General features: G+C 38.0%; 1 protein-coding gene across 1 annotated transcript in view; it reads right to left on the minus strand.

The window, feature by feature from the left end:
• Positions 1–14,169: 14,169 nt before the first annotated feature.
• The window catches only part of TSPAN8 (tetraspanin 8), a 53,431-nt gene continuing 42,172 nt past the window's right edge, over positions 14,170–25,428 (minus strand). Inside the window, exons 7-9 of the mRNA XM_027071249.2 lie at positions 21,731–21,865; positions 18,864–18,947; positions 14,170–14,460 (exon numbers count right to left, since the gene is read on the minus strand). Coding sequence (XP_026927050.1) covers positions 14,407–14,460; positions 18,864–18,947; positions 21,731–21,865 — 273 coding nt within the window. The 3' untranslated portion in view covers positions 14,170–14,406. The remainder of the gene's footprint in view (positions 14,461–18,863; positions 18,948–21,730; positions 21,866–25,428) is intronic.

The raw sequence follows: 25,428 nt of genomic DNA on the forward strand, positions 1-25,428 counted from the left end.
GACGATTATCTGGGAAAGCAGTTTGTTGGTTTGGAGATGTGTGTCCCCATGTGTCCCCACAGTGGGCATGGTCCCTAGAGTAACTGTAGTATAGATGTGCAAGGAGAAATGAATATGCTCATGGACGCTGACTACAGCCCTCTGGTAATTCAAAAGCAGCAGAAATGAATGAGCTGTTTCTCGGTATGTGAATAAACTGGGGTCACGGAATGCTACATCTTCTAGAATAATTCACTCTCTTTGAACAACTCTCAGTATCACAATGTTCAATTTTTTTTTAAGTCAATTGCCAAAAGATGTGGGCAGGAGACCATTCATCTAAGATTTTAAAACTCAAATCACAAGGTTATTTAAAGCATAAAAAAAATACATGAGAATTTTAAACATTAACCTCTGGGAGAACATTTTCTTTGTGGGGAGGAAGGAAGAGAAACTTTGTACGAGGCAGAGGAAAATAAGACTTAAGCTGTGTCCAGAAGATTTACATCGTTTTTGTATGAGACAGACCTGGATCAAATAATGCATTTTAGTCATGGGAAGCTGTTTTGTTCTTTTTTTGTCTGTGTGTTTTAAATGTTTCAAATTTTGTAATTTGAAACAAAACAAAAAAGATAGAAAATCAAAGCCAAACCCATGTTGATAAAAGATATCCATAATTAGTTACCTTGCTCAATTTTACTCAGAGTCTATAATTAATGTCAAATAATTCTTTAAAAATAAGTCTCAAAGAAGAATCTTACTTAGGTGTGATTTGAAGCTGAAAATCTGCTATCCAATAAATATCTCATTTATAACCATATCGCATTCAACTTTCTATCAGTTTATAAGCTAGTATAATTATACTTTTAAAAAACATCTTCCCCAGATTTCGCTATCCCACAGGCTTCTCTTCCCCGGGAAAGGTAGAATGATTCATCTAATGGTAAATTAGGGCCTGCTATAACCTGGGCCTGCTTGGCTTAATTCCTCCTTTTTCCCCTTTGGAAACTGGTATATCTCTTGGGTAGCTCACTCTATGGCAGGATTTTATAATTTGGGGAGTGTTATCTCAAATCCAACTGTTGGTGTATGTGCTTTGAACACTGAAAAATGAAATTAGGAATAGAACAGTGGACCAAAATAACCGTCAAGAGGATTCTCACAGGGCTTAGATTCGTGGGCCATGGACTTGAATGTGTGGGGAGGGATGTCCCCTTGGTGGTTCCATAAAGTCTCATATAGAGTCTGGTATGCCAAGAGGGTTTTTACTGTGTAACTGCTTCAGCCTGACCTTGGCAGGTGGTTGCTGCTTCTGGCCATTGTGTCCACAGGCAATTAGCTGTTTTGTAGACCAGGATTGTACACATGGGCAGCTTCACTCAAATCTTTAGACCACACAGGCCTCAGCAGAGGCATCAGGGTGGTAATACCTGGGATGGGGTGCAGAGGTCCAGTTCAAATTTCAGGAAAGGTATGTTTGTGCCTTTAGACCATCCTAAGCCAGATGGGGGAAGCTTTAGAATGCAGGTCACCGCATCTTACTCCACAGGCACACCTGAAGCAAAGGTTCAAGTCTAAAGAAAAGACAACCATTCCACGCTAGACAATAGAAAAAGGAACAATGTTGGCTGCTTTCAACACAAGACTGCTGAGTTTAATATATGCTTCACAACCCTGGGGAGATAATGGCTATATATTGTTAGAGCCAGTCTCTAGAAAGGCAGCATGAATCAACTGCCTCAAATTCCACTCTGAAGTTAGGGCCAAGATGGAACCCATGGAATGCCCAATGTTGAATTTATAAGGTTGGTACACAGGCTCAAGAGTGGAAAATATTTAATTACTTGATAAAAATATTTAATTACAACAAGGTGATCCTGTTGTAGGTGGTGTGCAGGTACTCTGAGGGAACATGCCTGAGAGAATTTGTGGAATTCAATAGCACAAGAGAAAAAGCCACTGGGGAGCAAGAACCAATTCTCGCTGGACTCCTCTAAGGGTGTGGTTCTCAGCTGCAGCTGCACATTATAATAACCAATTAATTCAAAGATCTTTAAAATAAATAAATAAATAAATAAATAAATAAATAAATAAATAAAATTCTCTGTAAATGGGACCCAGGCATTGGTATTGAGATTCTGAATTGGGGTGTCTAATCTTAAGGCTGACAAATAGCTGGGATCTACTGAGTAAATCTTGTACATGATATGGCCAATTTCTTCATGTACACGGTATGGCCTTTCATTTTCCTAGGATAAGTTACGTAAGGAATTTTATTTCTTTAATTATTTTTTAAATGTTTATTTTTTTAATTTTAAGAGATAAGGAGACATCCATGAATGGGGTAGGAGCAGAGAGAGAGAGGGAGAGAGAGAGAATCTCAAGCAGAATTGGCTGTGTCAGTGCAGAGCCCAACACAGGGCTCGATCTCATGAACTGTGAGATCATGACCTGAGCCAAAATCAAGAGTTGGACGCTTAACCAACTGAGCCACCCAGGCACCCTGTTACTTAAAGAATTTTAATTATGTTATCAACATTTTGTTTCACAACAGATAGTCCAACGTTGCAATTTAATCCAGCAATCTCAGAAAATCTTATATGAATAGCCATTTTTCTTTGGAGGCTTAAAGGCCTCACAATCCCAATACCATTCCTTTTTTTCCTGCTCCCCTGAAGTGAATAATTGAAATTTCTCAGTTCTTTCACCAGACACACATTACTACCATTTAACCGTAAAGATATAGGATAACTACATATGAGAATAATCTGAGTAGTAGGGAAAATAGAATTTCTGCTCAAATATATGCTGTCCAAGATATTTTTAGGCTTTTTATGGCTGGATGCTTCCCAGGAAAGAAAGTTGGTTCTTCCATCAGAAACTTGCTCTTTCTATCTAAGGATTTTTAGATCTTTAGATCTTTGGAAAGTGCTTTCCAAAGTCCAGCATTTTAAACCACTGAGGGGTAATTAATGAGGATAAAAAAGGTATTGGGAGTTTAGCCAGCATCACACAGAGCCAGGCCCACAGCCTGACTTACAACCCATGGCTCCAACTTTCAGACCCATGAGACTGCTTTTCCCAAGTCAACACATACTCACCACATCCTAGTGCTCATTATACACATTTGATTCTCATTTTGTTTCTGAGTACTTATTGGGCTTAGTTTTCTTGACTTGCCTGTTTCTATATTAAGCATTTTTGGGGTTATTAAAAAAAAAAAGAAGTCCAATTGCCAGTTATTATGGCTTCCAGTTATGAACGTATTAATGATTTCTTGCTTGTTTATGACATTCCTGACTATTTCCATCTCAAAATTTGCCATGAACCCTAACCTGTTTTCCCAAATCATAATTTCTGCAGAGAACAACATGTTCTATTGGAATCACTTGAAATAGTGTCACAAATTACTCTTGGAGATAGAACAATCCAGGTGCAATGTCGTGTTCGCCTTGGTTAGTTATTGCTCTTGGCTTTGCCACAATTGATGCTCAGATTGTATTAAATAGACATGACTTATTTGGGTCTCACCTCGCCAGCAATGCCAAAAGAGCTGTCTCGTCACTCGGCTTGATGCATGCTGTTGAACATCAAGGTGATTCCCGGATTACATCCCTTTTCATTTGCTGTCTGTCATTCCATGCAGCTCAGTTCCTGGCCCATGAGCCCTTCCCTGTCTTTTTGGTTTCACTGTTCAACATGATTGCTGGATAGCAGTCTTGGAAGGAGATTCTGAGAAGATTTATTATTCTGTGGAATATAGCTGGTGTCAAAATCCGTTTTAAAAATTCAAATCTTTGAAGATGAAGTCTCTGATGGTCTTAAACTTTCTTTGAAGTGCGAAGAATCTTCATAATCAAAATCAAAACTTGATAAGTAAATTTTTAAATGCCAACGCTGTCTATTTATTCTGATAATAATGATGATATTATAGCTGCTAACACCTACTGAGTCCTAACTGTACCATATGTCCAAAATATTTTGCATGTATTGTCCCATTTAATTTCACAGAAGCCCTGTAAAGAAACCCAGACAAATCTGATTACAGATTCTATAGCTCTTAATCACCACTCATAGATGGAGAAAATCAACAAACCCCTCTCATTAAAAAGGACAGGATATTCTAATCTGCAGATATTTCTGCAGTCAAGTTAATTGGTTGTAAGTCATAGGACTTGTCAACTTTCATTTATGGTATGGCAATTTTAATGTCTTTAAAAATGCAAGCACTGCTTCTTATTCTTTCGTTCAATAAACATTGGTTGAACAAGTATCTGTGAGATACTATGCTATGTGTGGTGAGGACGTAAAGTTAAAAAGGCACATTTTTTTGCCTGAAATTGTTTATAATCAGATTAAAGAGGCAGACATGGAAACAAAGCCTTGAAATATAGTGTAATAAAGGTTGTGATGGAGGTGTGCACAAAATAGAAGGGTGAGACCGATCCATTTGGATTTATGGCAATATGTCAATATACTCTGATATTCAATTATTACCCTCAGTTATTTAGCTACTCTGGAAAAAAACCCTAAAACTCTGTTTCTTAAACAAATTAGCTTTTTCTCCAAGAGAAACACTATAGTGTTGTGGTTCACGAATGGAAGCTGTGGAGCCAGGGTGGCTGGGTTTGAAGCCTGGCTCTATTAATTTTTGGCAACTTACCTAATGTCTCTGTGCCTCAGTTTCCTTATTTGTTAAATAAAGATAATAATTCTAATAATAGAATCATTTTGAGAATTGAATGAGTTAACATATATAAATTCCTTAGAGCAACACCTGATATATAATAGTACTATATATAGTAGCTATTGCTATTATATTTTTAATAAAAATATTGATATTCAATGGAAGAGCTGTATAAAATGAGGATGAATAGCTTTCTTCAAATACTAATGACAATGTATACTTATGAGCCTCTAATATATTCTAGGTACCATACTAGGGTCTGGGGAACAAATTCAATTCAAGATCTCAGGAATGGGGTTCCTGGGTGGCTCAGTTGGTTGAGCATCTGACACTTGATTTTGGCTCAGGTCATGATCTCAGGGTTGTAGGACCAAGCCCCGTGTCAGGAATTGCACTGAGCATGGAGCCTGCGCAAGATCTCTCTGTCCCTCTGCCCCTCTCCCCTGCTCATCCTCTCTCTCTCTTTCTCTCTCTCTAAATTAAAAAAAAAAAAACTTCTTTTAATTAAAAAAAATAGAGCTTAGGAATACTCCAGAAGCATGTAATAAAATGGAGACAACAGAAAACTAGCCATAATACATTAGAATAAGTGATATTTAAATATAATGTGCTACGGAAAACTGCATATGAATGGAAAAATTCATTAGGTCCCCATGGACTCATAAAAACTTTATTCAGGAGGTCACATTTGAGCCAGACTTTGAAGGAATCCAACTACATAAGTAACAAGGCCATTCCGGACATAAGGAGCAGCATGGCAAAGATATAAAGGGATAACAGAAAAACAGAAAGTTGAAGGTTTGTGAGGTGCTTATGGACGAGTGTCTGGAGATGAGCAGGGAAAAGTGGAATTAGTTCTTAAAAAGAGTTTTGTAGTCAATTCTAAACCTGGGAGAGAGTAATGTAACATGGTAACATCTGCATTTTAGAAATATCATTCTTGTGGCACCATGGGGAATAGGTTTGAAGAGAAAACAAAGGTAGAAAAAGACATCAAAAGATTACTACAATGATACTGAAGAGAAATGCAGATGTCTCATGCCTGGGCTGGGACTAGGGATGAGGAAGAGGGAAGATACAGTAGAGGTGTCAAGATGGAGTGACCAATTAGATATAACAAACAGGAGGTGTTGAAGATGACTCTAAGACATCTGGCTTGGATGACCAAGTATTGGTTAATGCTGATAGCCAACATCAAAAAGGCAGAAGGAGAAGCAGATTTGTCTAAACCATCTGTATTTGGCAGCTAAAAAATTCAACTCAGGGCTCAGGAGAGCAGTCCTCATGAGGGCTGTGGATCTAGAAGTCCTGAGAGTCTGCTGGAAATTTGGAGATAGTTACGATCAGCAAGGAAGAGAAAGGGGAAGGACAAGAAGACTAAGACTAGAAGCCTGAGAAACTCCTAAGTGAAAGGGGTGCCAGGAGAAAGACAATAAGTAACAGAATATAGAACAGATACAGGAAAAGCAGCCAATGCACCGAGTATCTGACTATGGGTTGGAGGGATGATGACAGTGTTGGAAGCAGAAGAATAAGCAGGCAGTAGGACTATGGAAGCTACAAGACAAGATTTCAAGAAAGTTGTGGTGACCTGGAGGCAAAGAGGTCAAGAAGAATAGAAGCCCATACTCTCAATTCGTTGAAATGAATGTAAAGAAATGTAACCAAACTTATGTTAGTGTCCACTGTGGGGAGGAGTGGAGAAGGACATATAGTGTATAGAGGTAGAAACTCGATCTAAGCACATTGCTGGAAGTTTCAATGCCAAGATATTATGGGGGTGTTGGAGGAGCCAGCTTGATTATCACTCACCAGACCCCAGAATTGCACACAGAGCCCCATGAAAAAGACCTCATTTCAGTTCTCATGGCCACTTCAGGGACAAATCCATACTTGAAGTAGAGGACAAGACTTTATTCCATTAGTTTGGTACCAAAATTGGGCAGGAGACTGGAACATTTACATGCCTACTCTATATATGCTGTGATGTCCTTCCTTCTGTGAGGGCTTGCTGCCTCCCCAGGTGCTTAGCCAAGTCTTACTTGGGTTCACACATACACAAACACATATACACACGGAGTCACACACAGACACGGGCACACTCACACATTTCTCCTCTCATTCTCTCTTGCCCACAGTTTGGGTCTGGGAGATATCTGTTCTAAGATGGTGAGGGGTCAACAATGCCACAATCTCACCCACTTGCTTCTCCCAAATATTTGTCTACACTCCAAATACATAAAATGTCCCCAGGTGGGGACTGCTTACAACAACTGACAGGTTACTTAGATGAATGAAACAGGCACATGGTGGTGATGCCAGACTGGAGCTCAAGCAGCCCATCTCAAGGAGCAGGCATTGTAGTGTTCTAGCTAATTCCTCCTTGTGAAATTGCAGATCCAGCTGTGTCAGATCTTCCAGACTTTTATGTTACGTGTCCCAATTATTAACTGCTAGGGGCTATTAAAAATATTTTAAACACTGTGAAGCAATACAAAACACATCTGAAGGCAAATAGGCCCAGAACTCATGAATTTAAGACATCTGCCTTCAAATTTTAAGCTTTTGAATGCAAAAGCTAGAAGCACAGCAGACTATGTCTGCTTTCCATTTTTTCACTTCCTCCCTGAGGGTCTTATGTGCCTGAACAGTGTGGGCATTTAGGGGTGGTGGTGAGGCAGGGAAGAGAGAAAGATAAAGATAAAAGAATATAGTCTAATATGTAGAAAATAATATACAACACTACGGACAAAGAAGAATTCAAGCCAACAAGGGGCAGAAAACTAACATTTACTGTACATTTTTGATATAACCAATAGCATACATATATTATCTCATTTCATTTTCATAATGGTCCTAATAAGTATGAACCATTTTCCCCAATCTACAGGTGAGAAACTGAGCTTCAAAGGGTGGTTTGCCTGTGGTTCTACAGTGATGGAGCTGGGGTTTAAATCCAGATTTTTGTATTTTTTTGCAGTATATGCAAAGTTCATGTTCCTACTCAAACTGTTTTCCACGTGGCTGAATGCTCACTAATGACAAATGTGGATGTTGCTAATATAAAAATAAATGTGTTTAGCACCGTTTCTCTGTAGTCCAATGCCCGCTACCATCTTCCTTGGGGAAAGATATATGTCTGGGGAGCTGGCCCCTGTCACCACTCCAATGCCGTTAGTTATTTTCCTGGGTCCAAGCTCTTCCTCCAAATCTCTTTGTTCTTTCAGACTAACGAACCATCTAATCGAGAATGTCACTTAAAATGTTTTTTCTTTACATAAGTCCCCAGGGCTATGCTGAATTTTAGCATAATTTTGGTTACTCACAAAGCTAACAGAAGTAAACCCTAATTTCAGAATGTGTAAAAAAAAAGCCCGTGTATCTACATTGCACGCCCATGGAAGATACGACTTCTGTTTAACATTCCACTGGAAGTTTTAGTCAATGAGATAGAGTGGAAAAAAAAAAAGAATAAAAATGTGTAAGTATTGGAAGAAATAAAGCTGTGTGATGAGCCAATGACACAGTGATATATATTGAAAATCCTTAAATAAAATAAGCTACGGGTAAATTATTAAAATTAATTAGTAAGTTTAGCATGGTTACTGGATTCAAGATCAACACACAAAAATTGTATTTCTATATAATTTATTTGAATAATGTTTTATAAATTTTCTGTTAAAAGTCTTGCAATTATTTATTAGATTCATCCCTAGGTATTTGACATTTCATGACTCTTTCATAAATGATACCTTTAAAAAAATTTTTGTAATATGTAACTTTTGTCATTGGTATGTAGAAATACAATTTCATGTGTGTTGACTTTAAATCCAACAACTTTGCTAAACTTTCATATGATTTCAAGAGAAATTCTAAAACATTATTAGGAGAAATTAAGGGGAATCTAAATAAATGGATAGCTATACCAAGGATGAAAGGCTTAATATTGTAAAGCTGTCAATTTTCCCCATTCTAAGCTATAAATTCAAAACAATTTCAATAAAAATTCTAGTAGGACTCTGTGTGCGTGTGTGTGTGTGTGTGTGTGTGTGTGTGTAAACTGGCAAGCTGATTTTTAAATTTCTACAGAAAAGCAAGGGCAAAGAATAACCACAAAACTTATGAAGAACAACAAAGTGAGAGAGCTTATTCTATTTTATATCAAGTCTTATAACATTCAACAGTATGGTATCAATCTAAGGACAGAACAAAATGAAGAGTCCAGAAACAGACTCTGAAGAGAAGAAGTTGCACTTTTCAACTGTGCACAGTTCAAATTATGTGACTCTTGCTCAGTTTAGATTACGAACATCAGACAGTGTCTATTATATCGATATGATAAAACTCTACTTTAATGCTCTAAGTTGGATCCAGTAAATCCAGTCGTTTAAAAGATGTCCTTACAATATTGTTAGATTAATTAAAAATTGGATCAGCCTACTACTGTGGAAAATGAGAAACACTCACTAATTATGTGTGTTCTTTGTGTGTTTGTTAAGTATGTTCAAGAAGAGTTTTGGGGCAACCTGGGTGGCTCAGGTGGTTAAGCGTCGACTTCAGCTTAGGTCATGGTCTCATGGTTTGTGAGTTTGAGCCTCACATTGGTCTTTCTGCTGTCAGTGCAGAGCCTGCTTTGGATCCTCTGTCCCCTGTCTCTGCCCCTTACCCATTTGTGCATTCTCTCCCTCTCTCTCTCTTTCTCGATCTCTCTCTCTCTCTCTCTCTCTCAAAAATAAATAAACATTTTAAAAAAGGAGTTTCACTACAGTAGGTGATGGGAAACAAAATATTTTAGTTGGGTTCATTGTGCTCCAACAAGATCAGGATATACCAGTAAGGTAGACAAAGAAACAAAGGATGTTGAGTAGACTATTACTTGTGTCTATATCCAGAGGGATTGAAAAAGATCCCACAGGATTGTAGAAACAGGGAAGCAGAGAAATGGACAGATTTGAGAAGCATTTGTCAAAATCTTATATAATTGTGTATATCTAAATTAGTGCAACAGTACAGTCTTAAGCATAATGAATATAATTCCTACATTTCTCTTAATTGGAAGAAGCATTTCCATCTACATTATCAATGATCAATTTGATGACATTTACCTTTTATTATTTTATAGCTGTTAAGTAATTTAATATGTCTTTGAATATTGTGGTTAGTTCTGGGAGCCATGAAGGTAAAGTATGAGTTTATTCTGTTTTTTAAAAATTGTTTTTTAGTTTTTTGTAATGTTTATTTATTTTTGAAAGAGAGAGAGAGAGGGAGGGCAGAGGGAGAGGGAGACACAGAATCTGAAGCAGGCTCCAGGCTCTGAGCTGTCAGCACAGAGCCCGACACGGGGCTCAAACTCACAAACCACAAGATCATGACCTGAGCCAAAGTTGGATGCTTAACCGACTGAGCCACCCAGGTGCCCCAAGTGTGACTAATTCTTAAAATGAATCTTAATATACTTGAAGAGAATGAAAGCTTTCCTCATAATCACCTTCAGTACCAAAGGCCAAAATTAAATAAAATCTTGATGAGCTATCACAAGCAGATAACTCTCTTCTTGTAGGTAAAATTTCTTAATTGTAATTGAAGAAACTTTAAGTTAAGTGATTTGCAAAAATCATAAAGCCAGCAGCCTATCAGAGCCTGGTCTAGGATGACTCCTGACCCACTCCATTTCACTTTCCATGGTTACATACCTTACTGTCCCCTGGAAAGAGGCTATTTTATTATTCAGATGCAACTCTCTAAAGCAGAGTTTCTCAATCAATTACAACAGTGACTGATATGGGCAGTTTGGACTGATAATTCTTAGTTGTAGGGGCACATTCTTATGCATGATAGGATATTTAGCAGCATCCTTGGCCTCTGCCCACTAGGAGCCAGTAACATTCTCCTTCTACCCCAGTTGTGACAACACAGACCGTCTCTAGACATTGCCAATTAGTCCCCGAAGGACAAATGGCCCCCAGTTAAGAGCAGCTATTCTAAAGTCCTCTCTATCCTTAAAATCCTTAAATTTTGACCCAAACAGAAATAATCCAGGAAACTGTATAATTTCTCAAGAAAATTTTAAATGTCAATTATACTTTTCACAATCAATAAAAATTCTAGTAGGACTCGTGTGTGTGTCCGCCCGCGCGCGTGCGTAAGTTGGCAAGCTGATTCTAAAATTTCATACTACCTTTAATCATAAAGTTCAGGCCCCTGTGCTTGCTCACTGAATGTCCAGTTGCTATAACAACAGTCTTCTCGGTCTGCTCAGTCCAGTCCTTGCCATTCTCAGCTTTGCTTTGTATGAGACGAAACTACATTTCCCAGGCTCCCTTGTTCTCAGGCTTCTAGATGAGTTCAGCCAATGGGAGGTACTGGCAAAAGGTTGGAGTGGGCCAGAGGGAAGAAGGCCGGCCCCTTCTCACTTTCTCTGTTGTGACAACAGTTTTTGAGTCACCTCCGTAGCTCCTACTCCTGCTAGCCAGTCCTTCCTCTGTGGCCCCTGCCACGGTTCCATCTTCCACCTGGTGACCCTGGATCCTGGGGACACCGTCTCTGTCCCTCCGGTTCTAAGGGTGGTATAAATTCCCACTGTTGCTAATCTCTGGTTTATCTTGCCATCCCATTTCTTCCTTCGCTTGTGTAAACAGTAGGTATGGACCCTCAAATTCATATGTTTGGGCTCTAACCCTCAGTGTGGTTATATTTGGAGTAAAGAAGTAATTAAGATCAAATTAAGTCATAAGGGTGGAGGTCTGATTTGATAGCATTAGTGTCCTTGTAAGAGAAGACAACAGAGAGCTAGTGCTCTCTTGCTCCCTTTCTCTGTATCTGTCTCTCTCCCTCTCTCTCCCTCTCTCCCCAGCTCTTGAGGACACAGCAAGAAGAAGGCTGTCTGAAACCTAGGAAGAGAGTTCTCACCAAAAACTTCATCTTACTGGCACTCTGATCTTGGACTTCCAGCCTCCAAACCGTGAGAAAATTAATGTTTGTTGTTTAAGCCACTGAGTCTGTTGTATTTTGTTCTATCAGCCCTAGCTGACTAATACAGCGATTCCCTGCATTGTATTTCCACTGTTTGAAATAACTAAGAGAATGTTTGCTTTCCTGTTTACCGTGACTGACACGGTTCTTTATATCATTGATACCATAAAATATCCTAGTATGTGCCTGACACTACATAAAATGCACTTCCGTATTCATTTCTTTATCTAGTCTCCCAACCATACTGTAACGTAGAGCAAAATGACATGACATAAGGAGCACAGGTTTTGAGACACAGAGATGGAATTACAACTCCACCCCTTGCTGGCTGCATGACCTAAGAAAAGTTCATCTCATTCATCTCGTTATCTTATCTGTAAAATGGACCTAATAATAGTACTAACGGAAGAAGGTTGTTCTCGATTAAATGAGCTACTCTGTGCAAAGTGCTTAGATTATTTTTAGGTGTATATATATATATGCTCTGAATAATCTAAATATTCTTTTTTAGCTACAATTTATTGAGCACCTATTATGTGTCAAGCACTGTGATATGTACAGGAGACATAAAGACAAATAAAAACAACGAATGCCCTCAAAAAGTTACACTATACCAACAGAGACAAATACATGAACAATGATTAAAATAAAATGTGGCAAGTATATTAATAGATATATGGGAAAGCCAAATACAGCATGATCCATTTGGGAGGCAACTGTTTGGAAAGTTTGGAAGACGATTGTCAAGGTTTGGACCCAGTTCTGTCAATTACTAATGCTTTTACTCTAGACAAGTTACCTAACTTCAATAAGCTTCTATTTTCCCACTTGCAAAAATGAGGATAATAGGACCTAGCTCATAAAGGTGTGGTGAGAAGAAACAAGATAATAAAAAATACAGTTTCTCTGGTATAGTTCCCAGATGATGACAAGTGAGCAGAAAAGGATTGTTAATTATCTTTATCAGCAATAGGGGAGCACAGAAACAGGCTGCCTAACCCCCGCTCCACCAAGTTTCCCACTCCTTCCCCACTCTGATCTATTTGATAATTACTGACTTTCTTTCCCTTCCTCCTCCTCAGAAGAGATTAAGTCTCCCCTACTTTTCTAGTATGAGGATAGATTAGCAGAACCACTTTGGAAAATTTCTTGGATAGGGGCACCTGGGTGGCTCAGCCAGTTAAGCATCCGACTCTTGGTTTTGGCTCAGGTCATGATCTCATGGTTTGTGAGTTTGAGTCCCGTGTCGGGCTTATGTTGAAAGTGTGGAGCCTGCTTGGGATTTTCTCTCTCCCTCTCTCTCTGCCCCTCCCCAGCTCACTATCTCTATCTCTCTCTCAAAAATGAATAAATAAACTTAAAAAATTAAAAAGATAATTTCTTGGGCAGAATCCTTTAAATCTAAATATATGAATACAAAGCAATTCCACTGCCGCATATCTATCCAGAAATCGGTACTTGTAAGTGCCAAAAGATCTAAAAGAATGTTTATAGCAGCTTTATTTATACTAGCACCATACTGGAAGCAAACCCAATGCCCATCAGCAGGAGGATGGGTAAATACATTGTGATATATTCATATACGATGGAATATTACATAGCAATGAGTGTGAACTAGAGTTGCGTGCAGCAATTAGGAATCTCACAAACAAAATGTTGAGCAAAAGAAGCCAGAGTACACACTTTACTGTTACTTTTATAGAAAGTTCAAGAATGGGCAAAATGAAGCTATAGTCATAGAAATCGGAAGAGTGGTTACCTTTGGGGAAGTACTTGCTGAGGGCACTGGTATACTGGTAAATGTTTAGCAGCCAGCTCTAGAAAGAAAAGCCTGATTTTACAGCATTTGCCAGGTCCCATGGTATAAATACTCCCACCATGGTGGATTTCAAGTTACTAGTGTGGTATCACTGAGCACAGATTACGTCTACAGTCTGCCTGGCAAGCTGGTGTGAGCCAGCCTAGCACACCACTGGGGGGTGCATGAAGGGACATTCTGGTGTGCTGAAAATGTTCTGTATCTTGGTCTGGATAGTGCTTACACAGGTAGAGTCTTAAGAGTTGTTCTTTATTATATATATATTATACCCCAATAAAAAGTAAAATGTAAAAATGTCTGAGAACTAGAAAGATGAAAGCAGTTATATCTACGTCCCAGAGGAAGGTCCAAAGAGGCACCAGAGATTCAAAGACCAAAAGGCAGCACTCGGAGCTTCTTGCCTCACCTTCCCCACCCCGTCCCAATAGATAGGAGAAAAAAGATACCATTAGTAAACACGAGCACAAATGGAAAAGAGATGTTGACTTTTTTAGCTGGGCCACAATTTTTCAACTTGAGACTCAATTCCGTCTTATCACCAATGGTTGATACGGCACACAAAAGAGAGTGTTGCTTCTGAAAAGCCCACATTCACTGCTTTAACTAACTATGGCCTTGTCTGTCACTTAGCAATGAAGATTATTCCACTGGGTGGCTCCAGAAGAAGGTTTTAAGCACAGTACCACCTGAACACAATGATCAGACATGAAAATACACCAGCACAAACAGTGTTACTTTTATTTTAAGTAAAAATCACATTCATATCATTTTCCTTGGGAAATCTTAAATATGTTCAGTATGTCTGGAATATATCAGTGATCTAGCTAAATGAGACGTTTTAATAAGACAGCTGCTCCTAACATGTACAGCACTCATATATTTAAAGTTACAAAACCAAAGCAAAATTTTAAAGGGGGTTGATGGGTGATACCTCGACACATCCACAGATTCATTTGTTCCCAATCTGGCAGTACAGGACCATAGAAAATACCAGACCAAGTATCTAGAAAATAGAATAACAAGATTAACATGGAACTTAAAATGATGGCGACATTATAAATAGAAAGAACATTACATGTGAAAAGATCCTGACTACTGACAGTTCTAATCTTATTTTATCTAAGTTATCTCTCTTCTTGGGAAATTGGAGCCTCCAGTGGGACAAAAGAGCATTGAGAAAGCTTTCTGAGTATTGTTGTGTTTCAATCAGGGTTTTTAGATGGCCGATCTGCTTCTAACTGGCCCAATTTGATGGTGCAGAACTGGCTACCACCAGAGCACCCTACCTTTCTGGAAAACACACACTGGATCTACACTGTGGGGCATCTACACTGGAGCTCTGGAGAAGTCAGGCCTCTGGGGGCTAAATACACCTACTGCTTCCATGAAAGGGTTATATGATCATCTGGTTTAGATCATCTGCAGAAAATCAAGGAGTCTAGAATTTCTCTTGCCATATTTTTAGGCATCGCCAAGAGGAATGAAGAAAGTAACTTTTTTTTTTTCTTAAAAAGCTTCTAAATCTGTGGGGAATAGCTTAATTCAGGAATTTCCTTTGAAGTGAAAAAGTACAGCTGAAAATCTGGGGCATAATTTCCATCTCATTAAATGGCTCTCCCAAGGAATGAGGGACCCCAAAACTTGCCCTAATTGGCCCTGCAGTTAGTGCTTTGCATGCTGTGGCTTTGATGTAGAAATGATGGAAAGATCGAAAGTTTCCTCCCCACCAGAAGCAGGAGGATCATGAGGTGCCATTTATGCTTAGTCATCTCCAATGTTCCTACTGTACTGAGGCATCCTGCTTACTAAATCTTTCCTGGAAACGAATCTCAGATGAGAACTGATGGCCAATACCTTCTTAAAAACAAAGCAGTAGACACCAATTCTCTGCAAAAAAAATATATATGATTTTCTTCCAGAATGTTCTAAAAGTCATTCTTTTAGAATGACCCGGAAAAGCACTGAAATTCAGTCTTTTTGCCTTTGTCCCAAGCTTGAAGTCTGGGAGACAAGTACCAGGACGGAGTAAAGAAAGTGGTCAAAATACTGGGATAACACAAATCTCTATTGTCATTCACTGTCACATCCTTGAAATGGAAGCCCACCATTCATCGGCAGACAAGACACTGAATGTCACACTATCTTGCTTTGGAAAAGATAATTTATCGTTGCTCATAAAAATGGAAATAATTAAAAGGGATTCGTCATATGGTAATGCATGCTGAGACTCAGGATAAACTTGCTAAGTAGTGTGCGTGAATTCCCACATTGTGAAGCAGTCTAAAAAAATGTTACACAGTTCTCCTTTCCCTCTTTTAACTGCTCTGTTCCTGGGACCTCCTGCCAAGCTAACTTGTATCCTACAAAGTGGTGACTATCATTATCAACCGCTTCTTTTTTTTTTTTTCTAATTAAAATGAGAGTGAAAGCACTGCTTATGTTTTATGCTTGTAATTTGCTGTAGTCAAATAAGGAGAGATATGATAACCTGGTCATTTAATTCTGAACAAGGAGAATTCCGATGCCTATAGATAAAATTTTCTTACAAAATAAAGCATCCTGCATAGACCCCTAGCATCTTATCTGAGGAAAATTCCTCAGGTATGTGGTTTTAACAGAGCCTTGAAAATAACCATCGGCCGCAGTCTGCTACAGCCTGTGAGTAAACAGATTAACACCAAAAGTCTAAATGCCAGTGGGTAGTTTTTTCATGTGAGATTTTTCTATGGAAAGAGTTTGAATGTAATTTCTGCAGGAAGATATTTGTTTCTTTTTCCTTCTTAAAAAGAGGTGTTACGTGGGGGCCTGTGCAAGTCCCAACCTGTCTGTGGTTTGGGCTTGCTATCTCCCTCATAAAGCAAAGTAAGAGGGTTTGTCTTCTGGGAAGACAAAGTCGTATTCTCCTCTGAAGAAGCTTGCCGTATAGTTGGCTTTGGCATCTTCTGGGAATTGGGAGGCAGGGATTGAGGCCTCATGAGTCTGGGTTTTCAGCTCAGGTAGAGAGAGAATACAGTGCTTGTAGCCTCCAGGACTCATTGCTGTTAACCCAGTCTGGACTTCATGCTAGTCACACAAGTGGATTCCTTAACAATAAAATAGTAATAATACAGTTTTTTTAAAAAAGCTATTAGAGTGATTTTTCTATCTATGTATTTTTGTGTTTTCTTGAATTTGAATTTGGGAAACAGAATGGAGATAGGCCTGTTAGGCAAGTAGTATTAACACCTGTAAGACAGACTAATGTACATTTTTTGGATACAGTTTTATAGACTAGATATTTTCAAAGCTCCTTTTTGAATAAAAAGAGAGGGAATATAAAAATGGATTTTTTTTCTCTTGAAATTCTAGAGGGAGGGCAGATTTTAGATTGAGGGAATGAACAACAAAAAATGTCAAGCAGTTCTTTGAACTATTTGCCATATCTACATATAGTCTAAAAATCACACTTAATTTAACTGGCATTAACTCATAAAATGGTTATAATTTATGATATTACTATATAAATTCCATACCTATAAGTTACTCCATGGAAATTTTTTGTTAAGGTCTTTCCCTATACATGTCTTTAGAACAACCAGTAAAATATCTAAATATGCAACAAATACATGGAATATACCAATTTCATAAAATGTTATTCCTCTTGTAATGCTATTCCTCTTGTAATCTCATTTTCCATTAGATGTATTTAGATTCTTGGCAATGTCTTTGGCTAAGATATGAGAGACATCAATCTTCCCAGTTGATTATGTCTTTATTTTCTCTGGCTTTGCTTTGGAGAAGATTCTTAAAAGCATCAGTGGGTTGTAGCCAGTCATAGTCAATTGTCTGAATTCGAGTCTAACATGGATTTGACACTTAATAATATTGACACTTACATTGAATACCTCATTTAAAGCCTGATCTTTCAAACATTCATTTGAAGTCTAGTCACCAACATATATTTGTGTGTGTTTTATGCTTATAAATGTATGAGTGCATATGTGTGTGATTCCTAACTCAACTCTACAACCAATACGGAAAACAGAGAAAAAAAGGACATTTTACAAAAGGCAGAATCAAGAAAAACAGACCTAGTATATGGCACCATTTGACTTCCACCATATATCAGACAAAAAGAAAGACAGCCATATCTACCAACAGAGAATGTGTCATATTTAGACCTATTCATTTGGACTACGAGGAAGCAATACTCAACAGCCCAATTTACTGCTTATAGTACTTACCCTTTCCCTAATGGTTGGTGGGAAACTCTACCACTAACCAAAAGACCACTTAGAACACTAAATTGCTTCATTCCCAGCTAAAATTCCTCTCTGTTGGAGGAGCGGTTGGGTGGCTCAGTCAGTTAAGCTTCCAGCTTTGGCTCAGGTCATGATCTCACGGCTCCTGGGTTCAAGCCCAGCATCAGGCTCTGTGCTGACAGCTCAGGTCATGATCTCGAGGTGCGTGGGTTCAAGCCCCGTGTCGGGCTCTGTGCTGACAGCTCAGAGTCTGGACCGTGTTTCTGATTCTGTGTCTCCCTCTCTCTCTGACCCTCCCCCACTCATTCTCTCTCTTTCTTTCTCTCTTTCTCTCTCAAAAGTAAATAAACATGAAAAAAAAAATCAAAATTCCTCTCTGTTGGTAAAGTGGCACAAGTAAGAGGTAGAAAGTTACCAGAAATCCCAAGGAAGACATTGTACTACGTTCCATGACAGTGAAGCATAAGTCACTCATCTGACCTAACCAGCCCTCAGAGGCAGTAACCAGGAAAACACATCACATATTAGAATTCTTGCCAATGTCCTGATAGGGAATCAAGAGTGAATTGACTCATTTGATACCTAAATTAACCAAAATCTGGAATTATTCAAAAAATGCTTCTCTGAAATAGTTTTATTTCATCTTTTTAGCAAAGAATTTTAGGCCATATAGAAAGCATCCTTGGATTCTTTAAAAAGTCATGCCAAGAAAGTCCATCAAGATAAAAATCCTACACAGGATTTTTTTTCAACATCAGTAATCACATTGTTGATAGTAAATATATAAACCTTAAATTTCCTTTAAAACTTCTTCAAGTGAGTCCATAGTCCTTAAGGCAACTGTCTCTAGTTTTTAAAAATTGTTAGATTTATCTTGTTAGTCCTTATCTAGGACTAAGAACTGGGTGGAAATTAATTCAATTTTTGTTTCCCCATAGAGAGATCATTCATAAATAATGGTCTCAGCTCTGCTCGATTGATAAGATTATAATCCTCTCCCCAGACCAAAGACTGCTAGAAAAAGATGCTAGACCTTGGGCGTTGCTACCCAATGTTTTTCTCAAGAACCTGGTCTACATTTGGCTCACTAAAAATATTTGTTGGAAGAATTAATGAATAAACAAGGGAATGAATGAAGAATCAACATTACAAGATAATACTATACCTCAATTACTGCCAGTCCAAACGCAATTCCAATTACTATGAGAATATGTTTTGCAACTACGTCTTTTATCAAAGAAATGCATGGCTGTTAAAAAACAAAACATAAGAAGTTACCTTGAATCAAAACTTGGACCTCACTTTAAGATATTTGCCCATTGGGTTGACTTTTTACATTACTACTGAGGAACACACTCAACCAAGAGGAATTGGATTATATCACTCTGCCCCTCCACACTCCTCAAAAGATTGTTAACTGTGGTTTGTTCATACATTAGAAAGCACCAAGAAGTAAACTTTTGCTTCAACTGTCTCGTTGCTAAATCTAGGGATCTTTAGGCATAAATAATAATTTTATCCTAACTTCCAATTTTTCATTTTAGAGTTATTATCACTTTGACTGTGTATTTTTTAGGCTTGTAATCTGTAGCAAAGAGTTCCCTAGTTGGGGTTTCAGCTAACAAATTTTCATTTTTAGAACAAGGTTTTTTAAAAAAATCCCTTAATAATATATATCAGGGTTATTTTTACCTTAAAAAGGAAAAAAAATATTATGTCCACTATTTTGTCCTTACTTTAGATAAAAAAGAGAATTTAGAAAGCTGCTTATCTGCCACATTTATTGAATTTATTCAAGCTAGCATGCAATTTCAAGCTTATAACATTTCAGACCAAACCTAAAAATTCCAACAATTTTAAATTATATGGCTAATTTTCAAAATGGAAAAATACTACATAATGTAATAGTGGTATTATCCATATTGCCAGAAAATATATCACTATCCCTATGATAGTTATATATGCACAAAGGGCTAACAAAACATTGCTCTGGTTAATAAAATAAGAGTTCTCCGTAAAAATGAGTAAAACATTCTTTTCCCTCTCATTCTTGAATGTAATTGGTTTCTCCATTCACATCTGATCCAAAGTGGTAAACATTAGAGTAAATTATTATGTCTTTTAGGGTTAACTATGAGATTAATGATCTTATCTACTGAGTCACATTTATTATATTTGAGGAGCTTTCTCCCTCTTTCCCTTCCAGATAACCAGGTTATCTTGGCAAAAGGGAGAGGACAAAAAAAAAAAAAAAAAAGAAATGTGAATTATGGCCATTCCAGATTTCTTATTTTTCCAGACTTCTTGCAAACTACAGAAGTTTGCAAGTACAGATGGAAGTATTTTATGAATTTATGACCCTCCTTTTGGGAAACTAGTGCAGCTATCAGCCTATCTTCAGCTGAATTATGTGTGAATTTGAAGGGAATGTCAATTACTTTTTAGGATAATGCTAGAGCTTTGCAAAATCTATCCTGAGGAAAAACATCTTTGAGTTGAATCTTAAACAGATAACAACTGCAACTGAATTTACTAAGTTCCTCATTATCCGAAGTACAAACTGCACTCATTTACACCATATTTATTTCCCCCCTTCCTTGCAGATACTGCAGCACTAAATTAGGAGTATAAAAAGTAAAAATAAAACTGTTTAGTGATACCACTTGGACAATTAAAAAAAAACATGGTAGCTCTGTAGTCTGGTAGATAACTTCTCCACATGAATTATTTTAAATATTGGTAATAGCAATTTTCCTTTAGAAAAAAGTCTCCTTATTTTGATTGGATTAGTAAAAAGGGATGTGATAGCAGGAGAGAAATTTCCCCTGAGATGCTTTCTATTTCCTAATATGTAACTAACCTTAGTAGCCATTACTAAGCCAATGGCAAAATCAAACTAATCTTCAGGTATTACAGAAATTAATTCATTGGATTATAATAGCTTTAACATATCCCTCTGCCAACTAGATTATGATCTCCCAGAGGGTCCAGAAGTATGTGCGATTTTAGCAAGGGTCTGTCTGAGACATAGTGGGCACTGAAGGATAACAGCAAATACATTAAACATTAATATTAATTATCATTTTTGTATGCATTCCTCCCAGGCAGAAGGAACAATTTATGTAAAGCCCTCTGGTAAGAGACAGATATCATATCCTCTAGGATACCTTGAACCCTGAAGACTGAGTTAGACAGAGTTCCATAATACCTCGTGCCTGCCCCTATCTAAGAATTACCAATAATTCCTTTGATTGAAATTGCCTAATTATCTCTCTCTTTTCACTATTTGAACATCAGTTCCATGAGTGCAGACATTGTGCCTGTCAAGAATGGATTTCCAGTGGCCAATAGAAGGTCTGGAGAATCGGAGGGAGTCAATATTAATTGATGAATTAAGCAATAATAAGAAATTGACATCCATATATTGATGTTTACAAGTGACACAAATGTGACATTTACAACACATAAAAGATAAACCCAGCTTTTTCAATATACTTTCAATGTCTGAGGCAACTTCTCAACTGGAGCAAAAATTAGGCAGATTTTTTGATAACATTTAGTATCCAGAGCCCAACCCCGAAAGGGCAGGTCTACGCAATTACTTGAGAAAAGGAACATTTCATAAGAAAAAGAGGTCTTTATTTGATAACTAAAGTGAAAATATAGATTTCCAGGATTTATGTTAAAATAGGGAAAAAAAAGAGAAGAATAATGATTAAGGTCACCAAAGAAAGGACATGATAAACTTTCATCAGTTAGCTTGTACTTTCATTCTCCTTGCAGTGGGATGTTTCTTTGATCTATTAAAGTTGACTTCAAATGATATCAGACTCAGAAAAAAATGAACTAATTTCACTTTTTTATATCTGCTTTTATCTTTAAATAGGATTTATTTTTTATTTGGGAAATTCCTGGGACTTTTATATCATGATTCCTATTGTAATCACTGCAATTTAATTTTTCTATAGAGACTTTCATTGTGAAAAAAAATTAATGGAACCACTTACTGTATCAAATTTGATTTGTCCTCACCTGTTTGTAAACATATTTGCCATCATACAATGTACAAGAAGAATCTGATGGACTTGGACATGCACATGACTTGGAATTCTGTTGAAAATTATTTCCCCAGTCGGCAGGTCCATTGACCAAACCACAGCATTTAAACTGTTGGATGAAAAATAGATATAAAAAGCTATCGTTAAAGAAGATAAAAATGTTGTCAATACACTGAATCATATTCCTCTAAAACTATTATTAAGATGTTTCTTATACTAAAATATCATCTAAATCACCTCACCAACTTCTCTGAATGTAGAAGCAAAAATACAGGAATCTTCCATTTTGACTTTAATATTAATGAACGAAAAATAGGGTTGCAGATGCATAAGTCTCAGGAAGTCGGAGAAAAGATGAAAAACCCACCTAGTTTTAAATGACAAAAGAGAGGGGCAGAATCAAATCTATGTATCCTAGATTTTGGGAAAGAAGCTTCCAAAGAGTTCATGAGAGAGTCAAGGTCTCTTTAAAGAACGTTTGCCCAAAAGAGATGAGAGGTTTTAAAAAAATGATATTTCCATCTTTGATCTTTGATCATTTTTGGAGGAGAGGAGGAAAAGAGTGAGAGGCTTCTCAAAGGACAAAGTGGCTTAGCAGGCTTCCCATAAGTCTGAATTTAACATGGACATCTGCAAAATGGGGGAGGGGTGCAAATGAAGGATGAAACTCTTAGGATAATGTCAAGGAAGTTTAAGGCCCAGAATATACTGAAACACTTAGAGAAATTGTGGTCATGTTTTGGGAAGAAAAACAAGGAAACCAAAAGCCCAATGACTCAGGGTATATGGCACATCATATTATTAGATGAAAGAGAAAAATAACTGTCCCTCATCTTGTCCTATTTGCTCTTCATGAAGAGCATGTCCTTTTCATGTTCTACTCTTCATGTACTATTCAACTCTTCATGAAGAAAGGTAGAAAAAAAATTGCTGAAGAAAACAGAACCAAGAGTACCTTGTTTTCTAGGCTCAGATGCATTGTAATGCCAGGATTTTGAGAAAACCTTCACTTCCTCACTGGGTGACCCACATTACTTAACCTCTCCGTGCTACAGTTTTTTCATCTGTAAAAATGCAGATAATAGTAGTTGTTCCCAATAGTATGTAAGTTGTAGATTTGTTGTAAAGACAAAAATGGGAAAATTGATGTGAAGATTTGAAGTGCTTAACCCAGTGCCTGACTTGTAGGAAGTACTCAGTATATGTTAGGTATTATTGCTGTTGTTTCTATTTTGCAGTGGTTGTTGTTTCCATGATGCTCTCACATGAACATGATCTGTTCAACACTGATATCAATGATTTAGATAAATATTTGGAAAGTACCTTTTCAACTCTGTAGTTGATGCAGAGCTGAGAGTGATGGTTAACACATTAAAGACTGGAATCAAGTTCCAAAGTTAGTTCAAACAATGGACTCAAACCAACAAGTTCAACAGAGGCAGATATAAAGCCTTGGACTTTGGCTCAAAGACTTAATTGCACAAATATATGACTCATCAGCCATCCATATGACAAAAAGCTAAAGATTTCAGCTGGTCCCAAGGTCAATCCATATTAGCAAAGAGGGCAATCTTGAAATAGCCTCCTTTCTTGTCTTCCTATCATGTCCGCGAATAGACATGATTAATTGCGCATGCTTTCTGATTAAATAATCTAGAATAATATTAATTTATATAGAGACCTAGATCAAAAAAGAGAAAGTCCCATTGTATGCACTCACAAATCAGTCCATATTTTGAATACAATATACCTCAGGATTCCTCAGGGAAGCCTAGAAACAGAAGACAGGGTAGGAGGTAGAAAGGCTAAACTTGGTATGATATCTGGTCACCAGATCAGTTGTGAGCCAAGTTGAAGAAAAAGTTGGTCAAAACTTGTTGAAAGTGTTATAAAAGCTGAATGAACAAGGCACTGTGCACGGAATAATACAACAACCTCTAGACAAATAGTCATCACCAAGAATCCGAGAGGGGCACATTCCATTAGTATGTTAGCAGAGAGTTCATGTGAGAATTCCCTGAAATTCAAAGAGAAAACCACTTAGTGCCTACAATTTTTGTCGTGTGGTGGGGCCCCAGGTCATCCAGCCAGAGTTTGGTGTAGGACTCTTTATCCTAATCCTATCCGTTACTAAAAGGGAAAAACCCTGGTGGAAGGAAGGAAGGAAGGAAGGAAGGAAGGAAGGAAGGAAGGAAAGAAGGAAGGAAGGAAGGAAGGAAGGAAGGAAGGAAGGAAGGAAGGAAAAGAAAGAAAGAAAGAAAGAAAGAAAGAAAGAAAGAAAGAAAGAAAGAAAAGAAAAGAAAGAAAGAGACTTAAAATGGACATTAAGAAAGAACTATAGTACTGTGAAACAGGAAGCTTCAGGCATAGGATTAGTGTACAAGAACAAAAGTAATTCAGAAGCGTGCTACAACACACAGAACATTTAGAATCCCATGGTTGGCACTGAGATCTTGGATATCAGAAACAATGTGCAGCAAAGATGATTCAGGACCCAATCCAGAGATCCAGTGGATACCTACAGTACATTTTGTCTTAGGTCAACCACCTGGGAGGATCAAGGATGCTCAGTCCCACCCAGGGAAAGAATTGGGTTGCTTAAATCATTCCTGCTTTAAACCTGGATTGGTCTGGGCTCTAGAGTAGGATGCTAGAGGGGAGGGGATCAAGAAATGCCGCTATGGGGAAGCCGGGAAAAGCACAACACAGAGGAAGTGAAGCAGGGACTGACTCCTATCACATTTCAGCTCTTGGAAATGATGCTTTCAGCAGAATTTTTACAAGCTGGAGTCTATTCAAACAGGAACTGGGGAATGCTCTGGAATAAAAAGTCATCTGATAAATAGTTCAAGAAACCAAGGATGTTTCAACTTGAAAAGCAAAGCTTTTTACAAGTCATACAACAGCCATTGTCAAAGAAGTTGCAATGTGCTAAAGCATCAGTAGATTTTCTTTTCCCTCTAAAACTCCAGAAGGGGGGCGCCTGGGTGGCGCAGTCGGTTAAGCATCCGACTTCAGCCAGGTCACGATCTCGCGGTCCGTGAGTTCGAGCCCCGCGTCAGGCTCTGGGCTGATGGCTCGGAGCCTGGAGCCTGTTTCCGATTCTGTGTCTCCCTCTCTTTCTGCCCCTCCCCCGTTCATGCTCTGTCTCTCTCTGTCCCAAAAATAAGTAAACGTTGAAAAAAAAAAAAAACTCCAGAAGGAAGAACTAGATGATGTAAATCCTAGGGAAGCAGATTTTGTTTCAAATTAAGAAAAAACATGCTAATCATCAGACGTGGACATAAATGGGATGGGATGGCAAAAATCGGGGCACTTTCAATTCTTCCATTTTTTAAAAAAAACTTTTTTAACATTTATTCATTTTTGAGAGTGAGAGAGACAGAGCATGAGCAGGGGAGGGGCAGAGAGAGAGGGAGACACAGAATCAGAAACAGGCTCCAGGCTCCGAGCTGTCAGCACAGAGCCTGACGTGGGGCTCGAACTCACAGACTGTGAGATCATGACCGGACACTCAACTGACTGAGCCACCCAGGCACCCCAACAATTCTTCAATATTTAATGAGAGACTGGATGAACATAAATATAAAATACTCCAATCAATGGATCATGTTAAATGAATCATGTCAAGTCATGTCAGGTCAAATGCCCTAAATGTCCAGCTCTCCTCTA

The sequence above is a fragment of the Acinonyx jubatus genome, chromosome B4, assembly GCF_027475565.1.
Source record: "Acinonyx jubatus isolate Ajub_Pintada_27869175 chromosome B4, VMU_Ajub_asm_v1.0, whole genome shotgun sequence".
Lineage (NCBI taxonomy): Eukaryota > Metazoa > Chordata > Mammalia > Carnivora > Felidae > Acinonyx > Acinonyx jubatus.